The sequence below is a fragment of the Vespula pensylvanica genome, chromosome 3 (genome assembly GCF_014466175.1).
Source record: "Vespula pensylvanica isolate Volc-1 chromosome 3, ASM1446617v1, whole genome shotgun sequence".
Taxonomy (NCBI): Eukaryota; Metazoa; Arthropoda; class Insecta; order Hymenoptera; family Vespidae; genus Vespula; species Vespula pensylvanica.
Window position 1 is genome coordinate 382083 of NC_057687.1, and position 12845 is coordinate 394927.

The 12845-nt window shown below is 34.1% G+C and overlaps 1 protein-coding gene across 1 annotated transcript; it reads right to left on the bottom strand.

The window, feature by feature from the left end:
- Positions 1-1390: 1390 nt before the first annotated feature.
- On the bottom strand, positions 1391-12588 carry LOC122627745. Its single transcript, XM_043809186.1, has 6 exons — positions 12456-12588; positions 7451-7550; positions 4709-4939; positions 4213-4482; positions 3318-3411; positions 1391-2957 (listed from the first exon to the last, which is right to left on the bottom strand). Exons 1-6 carry the CDS (start codon positions 12464-12466, stop codon positions 1606-1608), a joined length of 2058 nt encoding a protein of 685 aa, XP_043665121.1. The 5' UTR covers positions 12467-12588; the 3' UTR covers positions 1391-1605.
- Positions 12589-12845: the final 257 nt, after the last annotated feature.

Here is a 12845-nt window from a genome sequence, read left to right on the forward strand (position 1 = left end):
AGTGTCGCTTTTATTTTTTTAGCGATCCTATGACTACTAAGATTTCTTTTTTTTACTTACCATTAGATGCCTAAAAAGTATATATATATATATATATATACACATGTAGGTAAATATATGTGTGTTCGTTTTACATGTTTGTGATCTGTTTCGATAAGAATTCGCTATTGAAATAATTTCTAAAACCATTTCTTTCTTTTTTCTTTTCTTTGAATTATCTTTCTTCTTTCTCTCTCTCTCTCTCTCTCTCTCTCTCTCTCTCTCTCTTTATTTATCTATCTATATATTTATCTATCTCTTTCCTGCTTCTTGTCTTTCTCTTTTTCCTTCTCTGTCTCTTTCTCTTTCTCTTTTTCATTTTCTTTTCTCTTTAAATTTTATTTAGAACCGTGAGAAATGGACTCTGACGGAATAAGGTACATAATAGCGATGAGAGACAGAGAGTAGAACTAATCTATTATTAATTTACTTGTTTTTTTTTTTTTTTTTTTTTGACAATCGATCATAATTAAGTAAAACATTTTGATGGGACATTCGATTCGTTAGATCTGAGCTGTGGCAATATCGAATTAAAAGAACTTGAAAGTATGAACTTGTTCGCCTTGAATCGCGAACATAACTGATATAACGAAACGTATCAACGAGAGAAAGCTTTTGTTCACTTGTCTTTCTGATTTTTATTTTCATTCTTTCTTTTTCTCTCCTTTTTTTATACATATATATATATATATATATATATATATATATATATTTGATTAACTCAGACAGGTAAATAACTAATTTAATTATTTTTTTAACTCTAAATTCCAGTTAGTTCTTTTTCAAAATATTACAAAAGAAAGAAAGTGTTATATATATATATATATATATATATATATATATATGTATGTATGTATGTATGTATGTATTATTTACATGGATATCCTCTCTCGTTGGTGACGTGCGTTGTTTGCGTAGACGGATTCGCACCCGTTTCGTTCGTGCATCCTCTCTTTTACGTTTGCTAATTATCGAGAATAAAAGAGATTTAAAAGAACAAAAAGAAAAAAAAGAAATAAGAAGAAGAAGAAAGAAATAAGGTGAAAAAAAGATATTGCGTATGTAATCGAGAAAGTGTAACCCATAGGTATACAATAATATTACATAATATACATACAATTGTGATCGTGAGAGTATCTGTTACGAATAAATACAATTACAAATAAACGATGTGACTTTTTTCAAAGTTATATAGAGAACTCGAGTACTTTCGTGTAGGAGCTATTCACTCAATCTTATCCTTTTTATCCTTTCTTGACCCGAAGTTCATTGTATATATATATATATATATATATATATATATATATATATATATATAATATACATATATTATAATATATACATTATGTACTTCTAAATATGTAGGGCTAAAAAATATATATATATAAAATAATATATATACGTATATATATTTTAACCCTATCGACGTGATCATGTCCGATTAAATGGGATTAAATCTCTATTGCACAGTTATTCTTGGTGCAACTAACGTAATATATTTATTTACAATACAAATTCATATGTCGGACGAAGGAACGTGTTATTTTTCTTTCTTTCTTTCTTTTTTTAGTGATGAGGAACGAAAGCTTGAGAATTCGAAGGACAACCAGTCATCATACTTGTCGTTGTATCCTCCTCTGTAGAACTGCACAGCATCCCAACTAGAGTATAGTCTACGAAAGGTGGGAGATCGATATCAGCGACGTCACTGTAACCGTTAACTACAGGATGATGAACAGGAGCTGCATTTGTCATCGTCATCTGAGGCAATCTGTTATCAAGAACTTCGCACGTGTAATGACAACGATCGTTGGTGGAGTAGAAGAAATGTTCGGGGCTATTTTGAGGTTGTACGGTTGGCTCGATGGACGAAGCTTCAGGAAAAAGTCTTTCGGTGACTTCAGGGTTCATCTCGTGCGTTCCATAAACGTTTTGAGATCTTTCGTCAAGACCGATATGATTCGATCTCGGATGAGATGGTCGAACGATCGATTGATGATTTTTTGAGTTCGAGTCCTCAAATACTTGATAGCCGTCGAACGAATACGGATTTCTGTTTTCAGAAACCGGACTGCGTTCTGAACGATTAGGATCAGTCAGAGCCATCTCGTTCTTCGGTCTTTGATAATTTCCATAATTTGATCTGTCGATCATATTGCTCTGACAGTCTTTGAAACAATCTATGTCTCTTCTGGACGACAAAATATTTTCTTTATGTGAATCGAAACCAGGGAAATGAAGTCGCTCGTCCAGATGAGACTGATTCCAATAGGGCTGATGATCCTGATCGTTCTTTATAATACGATCGTTTGTAAAAGGTTTCGGAGTTTGCGTCCGATCATATCCTTGAAAGTTTAAATTATCCTCGAGAGGATGATTTTGATTTTTTTCGGAAATATATTGATTCAATGGTTTTCTTGAGGCGAACCCTGTATCCTTGACTGTGTCGAAAGCAGGAAATTGAAGTCTCTCGTCTTGAGGAATGCTAAGATGACTGCTGCTAGAATCTTCGCTCAAAAATTGGTTCCAGTATGTTTGTTCTTGATTGTGCTGCTTGACTTCGTATTTGATAGTACCACTTCCCAAGTCGAGTAGAGTCGGCGGTGATCTTGCTATGTCTTGAGAATTTGTTGGAAAATCTGGTCGTAGCGGTTGGTCTAGTTGGAAGATTTCTTCCGGTTGGAAAAGATCGCTGCTAAACGTTGGAAATTCTGGATAGGATGCTTCCTGCGGTATTTGATTTGGCAGGCAATAACCTACTGTATTATCTTGTATCGGTATCGTATCAGGTAACCAGTATGATTCATTCGATGGTTGTTGCTGGTTATAAATCGTAGTTTGGTGATGTTGATGCTGATACGATGAATTTGTTTGCATGGCACACATGCATTCGAATGGGGGACAGGAACAGGAATATCCTAAAAGAATAGAAATAATATCAATTATATTACTTAAAAATTTGACGAGTAATTTTTACGAATACGATCAAATTCGCGCTCAAATTCTAATCGACCAATAATAATGACAGCAATGTCGGCCATGTTGCGATGGTAACGTCGCCATGTGGTCGATTTTAGTAGCTAAAGATCGTAGGAACATTCAAATTTGCGTTCACTTCGTTCGCGCTACATGTACATAATTTTACGGGAAAAAAGTCCAACGTTTTAGTTAATTTTAGTTTGATTTGAAGCGAGTAGTGTGGTAATTTAATATCATTAACGAATATAGATCATCGTGCGTAAAAAAATCAATTATTAGTTGTCGTATATATTCCACACCTTTGTCTGAGATTAATGGTGGTGGTGCTGTAGTTCTTGGAGGTTGTTCAACTGGATCGGTATTTGGCCTTTTCGTTCCTCTTAGTGACATTAACTGCAAAATAGAGAAACGATTATTGACGAATAATCGGAGAAGGTGTTTCTAGAACAACAAGGAAATAGTAGGACCAGTAGATTCATTTATTCAGGTAAATTTATTCAATTTCGATTTTTCTTTACTTTGAAAAGCAAATTTCTAATTAAATAATAATAGTATAATTACATAATAATATAATTAAAATAGTTAATAGTTTCTAATTAAATATTAAAAGTAATATTCTAGAAAATGCTAACTTGCAAATATTATACGGAATAATAAGTAATAAATGTCTACTGTCTCGTTGATTAATATTATTGTATTAAATTGATGTATATATAATACGTGTAAAAAGAACGTTTAAAAGACTATTATCGGAAGTATATAGCGAAAATTTTTTCGAACGTTAGCTATCAGATGATGCATATAGTTTCAACTCTCCGATAGAATATATTTCAAAAATATTTATTTAATCAGAATATATTTAATCAGAATATATATTTTAAGTAAATATATGACACATAATATATGAGTATGCGCGAACAGATAGAAATTTTTATATATTTTACATTGAAATTTGAGACAATTGCAAATATAACGAATTTTCTTGTATATAAAAATCTTTCCTATCTATCTGAAATCTCGCAAATGATAATTTATGTTCTTGTGATCTATAGTTAATGAATTTTTTTGTGTATAAAATTCTTTCCTATCTATTTGAAATCTTTTATATCTGAGCGTGTGTAGATATATATTTCTGACGTAGTCAGAAGATCGTTTATTAATCGAAAAAAAAATAAATAAATAAATAAGACGTACCTTGGAACCTAAAGCAGCCTCTCTTGCGAGTAAAACCGCTAATCCTCTGACCCTCTTGCCAGCGCCTACACTTCTTCTAGCTTCGGAAGTAGATTTCGCTTCTGGTCGTGGATGATCGTGTTGTCCTTTAGCTTGGAAGAATATCGCGTGTTCGGTGTGTCGCCAGAAATGAGTAACGGGATAGCCGCAATGGCCGCGGCAGGACAAAATTTCTAAGCGGCCAGTGCATTGTCTGTTTGGGCAGGGTTTACCTTGTTGCTTCTTTCTAGCCTGAAAATATAATTCCTTTTTAATTCTCACTAATCCTTTATTTTTATAACGATACAAGAGAGAACATTATAACCTTTGATTCGTGATTGCGAAATCTGAGCACCGTAATAACGAAAAATCGCTTTAAGACGCATAGCTTTAAGCAAGTTCGTAAAACATTCCACTCTACTAATTTATTAGCTCTCGCTTGGAAATATATCGTTGAGATCTCAAAAAGGTTGCGTACCTTGTCGCAAATCGCCGGTCGTAGATGTACCCTTCCACCGCCAGGCAATATGCATTCCTGCGAGCAGACCAAAACTCCGAGGCAAGACTTTTTAAGGATACTGACGTTGTGATTGTTTGTATTTCTCATAGCCCAGCCAGATGCATGTCTTCTTGCTTCTTCGCAATCCGGTCCATATACCCTTCGTACGTGGCCATCCGCCCATTCGCACCACGGATCGTATTCCACGACCTAAAGCGGAATCCGTGTCATTGATTTATACTCTTACATATCTTCGAAGTTCGTTTGAAGTAAATATTCGAAAGTACAGTGGCGGACAAAAGTTTAAGACGATTTTTAAATAATGATAGATAATTGTACTATATCGCTAGATGCTAAGTAAGCAATGGTACGTAATTAATTTATACATACACTTACGCTCTATCTACGAATAATATCGAGTCTTTTAATATATAAACAATTTTTAAGACGATGAACATAAAATCTTTGATACTGTATTTTCTGTGGACATTATTTTAAGATGACTGTTCTTTTGATGGATAATTATTATCTTATTAGATCCTAATGATTTACAATCGTTACAATCTATACGCACACTTACGCTTTATGTACTAATACTCATTCAAAACATAAACAGTCCTTGAGATGATGAGCATGAAAGCTTCGATGCTATATTTGCTGTAGGTATTAATTTAAGCTGCGTATGAAAAAGGTATTTGTGTTAAGGCTGTTCATCATCTTTCGCTCGAAGCGTGTGTGGACTACAACGATAGTTATGGATAAAATATGAACTACAAACGCAAACATGGAACATTATTTTAGATGCCAATAATAAGAAAAATCATAATTCTTCATCGATTTTGACGAACAAGATCTCATTCTAAAGACGAAGGTTTAATATAGGATTTCGTTTTTTCAAATTTTCCAAAGAACTTTACTTTTATGCATAAACTATTCTCGAAAATTATCATTTTTTAATACGAAAGAAAATAATTTCAGAAAAATTAATTTCTCAAAAATTTGAAAAAGCGAGATCCTAGATTAAACATTCTTCTTTAAAATGACGCCTTGTTCATTAAAATCGTTCAAGAATTCTATTCTTCATTGTTGACGTAAACCATTATAAAACCAGGGTTGATGAATAATCTAAAAATCTAATATTCGGTGCAATAATTATTATTTTTAATGACTGCAGCACTCTTTGTGATATCGAGTTGAATAACTTTATACGTTGTTCTGTTAAAATGTCGCTTCACTTTGTTCAAATTGCAGTATATCATTCAAATTTTTTGATTTATATCTCTGCATAATTCTTTTAACGATATGTCACAAATCGAATTAAAATCCAGTCTATTAAATTAAGATTCGAATTTGGTGATTTTAAAGACCATAATATTTTCTTTCGTAAAGTATCGCTTCACAATTTTAGTCGTATATTTTCCATGATGGTTTCGTTGGAAGATGGAATTATTTACCATATATTCACATATATAAGGTATCATAATTTTTTTTTTATAATCTCCAAATATTGAAATTTCTTCACAATGCCATTAATTTTTCAAATTGGTCTTAAACCATTTCGCGAGAACAATTTCCATATGGTTACGTTGTCATTACCGTACTTGAGTGTCCTTTATGATACATCCTAGATTAAAGTCTTCGTCCTTATCACGTTTAACATATCGTATTTCATCGGAAGACATTCTATTGAACTTCGACTCATCAGAAAATAGCATTTTCCCGAATTTTTCACTGTTTATGCGAAAACAATCTGCAATTTCAAATTTTTATTTGTGAGTATTTTTTTCAGGACACGGATGTCCTTTCTGACTAAATTCATGAAAATGTCTATGAACGGTTCTCATGCTAATATTTAAATCGTTTATTATTTTAAACAAATCATTGTCCTCTTCGAATATCAGCAACAATCTGAAAACGATTCTTTTTGAATAAATGATAAATGCGGTGGCGGTTCATTTTTACAATAGTTTTTCGAGATCTATCACATTTTGATTTATCGTAATTCTTTTTAAATTCTAAATATTTATTTATTCTTTCTAAATTTATACCACATCTTTTCACATGCTCTCTCAGATCTTCCTGTATTTGTTATTTCGATATATGTTTTTTCTTTTCGCGTAAAATGATACGACAATTTTTCGCTCTACTAGACATAGATTGCTGAGTTAATTCATATTTTTTTTTACTCGAATTTAATAATTGTTATTATACATATAATTTAAATTTACATATTCCTCAATTAATTAGATACACCACTGTGTTTTTGAATATTCATCTTAAAGTAATGCTCGCGAAATATACAGCATCGAAGATTTTATAATAATCGTCTCAAAAATTGTTTATGTTTCAAAAAACTCTAGTAAATTCATAAATAGAGAGTATATATATAAATTTTATTAATAATAGCGAACTATTGGTTATTTAATATCCATAATATATTACAATAATCTATCAAAAAGATAGTAGTTTTAAGCATTTATTCGTCATTGTAATAATAAACAATAAAAAACATCCAAGTAAGATATCAAATAAAAGGAAACTCGAAGGATTTAAATCCGTCGATGTTAATTAAAAAATCATTTAAAAACCATTTTTATCTGCTTACGTTCTGCAAAAGATCATCGACGATTATATATATGTATATGAGATTATATTTTTTCTATAAATTTAAACGGTTTTACAAGAGTACAAATTTAATTAAGAAAAGAAGGTTATAATTACCCTTGGAACATTCGAATCATTGATATCCCATTCCTGATGAGGATGTTGTTGTTGATTACCGGCGACAGTCGCTGACATCGTCGGCGAACCAACGCGACTCCTAGAATATCATTGAATATTTTATTATTATCGTAAATTCAGATCGCTTAGGTTTATTTTACCGATACTACTTTCTCTCTCTCTCTCTCTCTCTCTCTCTCTATATATATATATATATATATATATATATATATATATTTCATTTTTTTTCTTTTTCACGAATTTACGGGTGACGTTGGTATATTCGTATACGTGTTTTTTTCTGCGTCGCCGTAAAATCATTTCTCCCTTTGAAAATCTTTTAGTCGATAAAAGGGAAGACGTCAAGGTAAAATCAACAATGGCTACGAGGTACGCCTACCGGTCGAACGCTATGCGAGTATATATATCTAACACGTTGTTATTCAAAATTTAATTGACGCTACGGTGGGCGACAGTAAACGTCAGGTTTACACGTAAATGGAAGCTTGCCCTTGTCGTATGATGCGTGCGAAGAATCAGAATTTCTTCGTCTTTCTTCGGATCTATGACCCGCGATATATACAATCATAGATCATTCGATAAAAAGCAATAACCCAGAACGGCCGTCGCTACTTCTTAAAATACATTCCTAATAATAAAAAACATTCCCATTGAAAGTAGAAACGAACGTTTACAATAGGGCAGTTTCATTCACAATAGCGATCCTAATTTCATCGTTTAGTTTAACGCGTTCGAGATATATCAACGTAAGTTATACGAGAACGAAGTTTTATCGATTAGGTGTTTGTTTCGGTTTTGAAATAGATAATTTTCTATTCTCTCTCTCTCTCTTTAATCGACATTCTATTTTTTTTTCGTGCAAGTATTCACAATTCGACCTTGGTTCTTCAAGACGAGCTCGTTTCTCCAATCGTAGGAGTAGAAATCTGATGCACGTAGGTAGCGAGCGATGTGACACATGCAAAAGACGAGAACTAACTCGTGCTACATAAGTATTAAGATGCGTTGACACCTGCAATCTCTATCTTCTTAAAGATCAGGACCGTAACGATGGAACGTCGTTGATCAGAGAGACGCTCGTAGAAATAAGAAGAAGAAAAAGAAGAAGAGAAAGAGAAGGCGGTGAACGAAGAAATGGCGAAGAAGAAGAAGAAGGAGGAGGTGGAGGTGGAGGAGGGAAAAAAGAATTCGCGAGACAAATCGTCGTGGTCGTGCGACAGAGCTCGACCTTGAAGACCCTGAAATCGGAATCTCGTCGAATCGAAACTGAGAACCAATTTAGTGTTGCGCAATCACGCGGCATTCGCCAGGAGAGCACGGCAGCCTCGAGATAAAATCCCGATTTATGGTACGTTCCTGGCAGTACCTTGTCCGCCATACTTATGGGAGCCCGTGGGTGGCCTGACAACGGGCACGCTCGCAGCCTCTCTTTCCGGAATCCTTCTTTCGTTGAACTTCTTACTGATATGAAACTACTAAACGAGGAGCAAAAGACGTCGATATACCTAATAGATTTTTCTACGATGCTGATACTGCTCTAACTATTTTTGATAAGTAATGGATCAACGTATCATGTTGTAGATTCGTTCGGGAAACGATTTATCGAGAATTGAGAAAATTTCTTAACTGTGGATATAAATGGTACGTGTAGATATATATATATATATGTATATATCTGTATATGTAGGTATATGTGTGTATATATTTATATGGAGATTCACATGGATAAAGTGTTATTCGTAGCGAGGTAACGTGTCAACGACACGAGTGCAATACACATAGAAGAAATTGTAGTGAGACGCCCACGCGCTCAACCTGCTGGCTAGGATTACAGGCAGGAAGAAAAGCCGACTATTTCTTAATTTAGGATCGAAATAAGATGTGGCGGACGATAAGCGGGAATAAGCGAGTACGATCCTAAACTTCGAATTAGATATACGATTTTTTAAATGAGAGATTCATTTATTTCTTTAAATACATATCTTTACATAGCATATAGATTTTATTTATTTTTCAAACGAGAAATTCATTTATCGATTCAAATACATATCTGTATACAGCATATAGATTTTATTTATTCGAACTTATCGCATGATAAATTCATTAGTTTACTGATTTTCTTTTTTCTTCTTAATAATAGTTTTTCAATCATTCGATTACTAAGAACGAATCAAAAGTCGGTCTCTCTCGATTCTCTTCATTTGGTCATCCCTCGATCTCAACGTTTGAAAAGAAGAAGATACGTTTGCAAAAAGGTTGTTCGAAGCTAGCTTTTCACGCTCGTCTACACCTACAGGACGAGATTATTCGTATGAGTTACGCGTTACGTTTATTTTCCGTGGGTTTTATCGAGTCGCACGGTTATCCGGACGTTTACGATCTTTGTACACCTACTCGAGAGTAGATTTTTACTCGTCTCATGAACGAGCGGGTCACATCGGGTCCATGTTTTCGTCTCAAAGAAGTTCCGATAGAATTTTCAATATCTGTACGTTGAAATACTACAATACTACAATAAAATAGTATATTCATTTATTTCCAATTGGTGATACTCTTTCAATCGTACTTATGAATATATCTTCAAATTAGAAACGAAATTAGAATAATTCAGTATTAGACGAATTGATTATTAACTCAATAATATAGTCCAACGAAATACTTATATCTGTTTAAGTCCACAATTAATAATGTAATCATTTACACGATACAGACGGTTCATTCTCTTTCAAGTAACTTACGTGTACGTCGATATACCTAATTATTACGATTACATTACTGGCCTCCATTCTCGATTAGGTTGTTCTTATTTCTCCAGGATGGAAGAAGCCAAGGAGGATGATAATTTCACACTCCTTTTTTTTCATTATTCCATTATTCTAAAGCGAGAGTAAGAGTGTAAAAAGTAAGAGAACGAGAGAGAGGGTCAGACACGCGGGCGTTTACTATACGTTACGTCGACACCTTTGAGAGGAACGACGCGAGGAAGAGAGAAAGTCGACGCGAAGTAGGAAAGAGGGAAGGAGAAAGAGAGAAGAGTCTGCTTAGGTGAATGATTGCCCGGATCGGCGATAAAGTCATCGCCTTTAGCACCGAGTAAGATGATACATCGGCGGACGATGCTACGCCGAGATTGTCCGAAGTCGAAGACGTAGGAATACCGAAAGAGAGACAGAGAGAAACAGAGAAAGAGAGAGAGAGAGAGAGAAAAGAGTGAAAACAGCGCGTGAATATTCTTAAATTCATTCTGAACTCGAAGAGAAGGAAAAAAAAGGAGGAAGGAACTGTTGGTTCCTGTTGGTATGGGTGCATTCAGATATTAAGGGAGATACGAGACGCGGTGAGGCGATTAAATATCACGAAAGGCACCGATGAAAAGGAAAGAAATTTCTCTTTCTATCTGTATCTCTCTTTTGCTTTATCTCTTTCCCTTTCTCTACCTTCTTTTAACCCTTTCTTTACCTTCTTCCTATCCATCCTTTTTTTCTTCACTCTCAGTCACACACACACACACACTCTCTCTTTCTCTCTCTCTCTCTCTCTCTTTTTCTGTTTCTCTCTTTCTCTCTCTCTCTCTCTCTCTGTCTCTGTCTCTTTCCCTCTTCTTCGAATTCTCCGTAGCAGAATCTCCTAGTCGCAGTAACGCTCCTCTCGGATCTTTCCACGAGATTAACTCACCAGCGGTGAATTAATTCGCGGTGAGTTAATCTCGCGATTATAAACGAATTAATCCTTCATGCTTTCTTGCGTCTCTCTCTCTCTCTCTTACTCTCTCGTATGTTAAACGATACGATCTCTTTTTTACCGGGTTGAAGAGAAATTAAGAATCATATGCACTAGAGGATTTTAATTATGATAAAAATAACGTCTTCTGTTGACTGAATTCTGATAAATTGTTGCGATATTTTTTTCTTTCTAAGAAATCGATTGGATAAAGATTTTCTAAAGTATTATGCGTTATTTCGTGATTCATTCGATACATACGAATTAGTACACGTGAATCGTCGGGTTCAATTCGGATGTCGTATTAAATCGTTATAAAAGGGTTCGAATGACGTGAAGAGGTGAATCGTAGGCTCGAAGAGTTCGTCTTTTTAGAGGGCATGGAGAGAAAGAGAGAAAGAGAAAGAAAGACTCTCGAGATTCGAGATAAAAGAGGATCGTCTTACCCGCGGACATTCATTTAATCTGTCTTCGGGGTGTTGGGTCGTGATCAATGGTGGGACTTAAGTATATCCGTAATCGGGATTTTTAACGAATTAACGAAGGACGTCTTTACGAAAAATTTTATTCGATTCTTTCTTTTAAATATTATTTAAAAAAGATGATATTGTCGTATTCGATATAAAAATCAGTGCGTCGAACGATCGAAATATCTAGCACCGATTTTTATTAGAATAACAATGATACAATTTTATATAGATGATATTTGAAAATGTTCCTTAGGAACCATAAAAAGGAATATTAAATGGAACTTGATTTTAATCGAAGTATACTTAATTAAAATTAAAACGACGAACGTTATCGAGCGTATGTATATGCAATCTCGAAATTAATAAAGTTCCACGAAGGATAAGTCCATGCGCATGCACATAGGAAGTTTGCTATAGAAAACCGACCGACCAATCGGGTATCGTGATAACGCCCACACACCAATGGGAAACCCGTAGTACGCCCACTGATTAGATACCATGGAAATTCTCTCTTCTCTCGCGAAAAGAAATCGATGCTGACAATGGTTGACATCTGCTCTAAAGTCATCGATTTTTACCATATAGAGCTCGAATAAGTATCGTTATTGGATAAGCAACGAAATAATTAATTTCTTGTGATCGAAATTGAAAAGATTTAGCTGATATCGAGTAACGTTTTGTCAAATAACATTAGACTTAGACGTAGCGTAATTAAAATAGAAATGAATTCGTTCTTAAGAAAGAAACGTAAGTAAGTACTATATAGTCAATGGATTGCACTTTGCGATACTTACAATACTACCATAATCGATGTCGCTTCGTAAATGGTGTCTCACAGAAAATAACAGAAATTTAATCGGATCGTCTGGTCGGTCTTCGAGATGAAAGGTATCGTTCGAAAGTTGCTCGTACTACGGCCAAAGGGCACTTCACTGACTAATAAACCAAAAAGAAAATAAATCACGTTTTTCTACGAGATCGAATTTTCTAAATTACACCCGCGTATATTATTACCGATATATCACAGAATATCTACACAATCATAAATCGCCGAGGGTTATAGTCTCTTTCGAAAAAAGATACTATGTTCTTTTTAACTTTTTCGATCTCCTCGTTTACTATAAATATGCTTATATATATATATATATACACATATATATACACATATATATACATATATATAT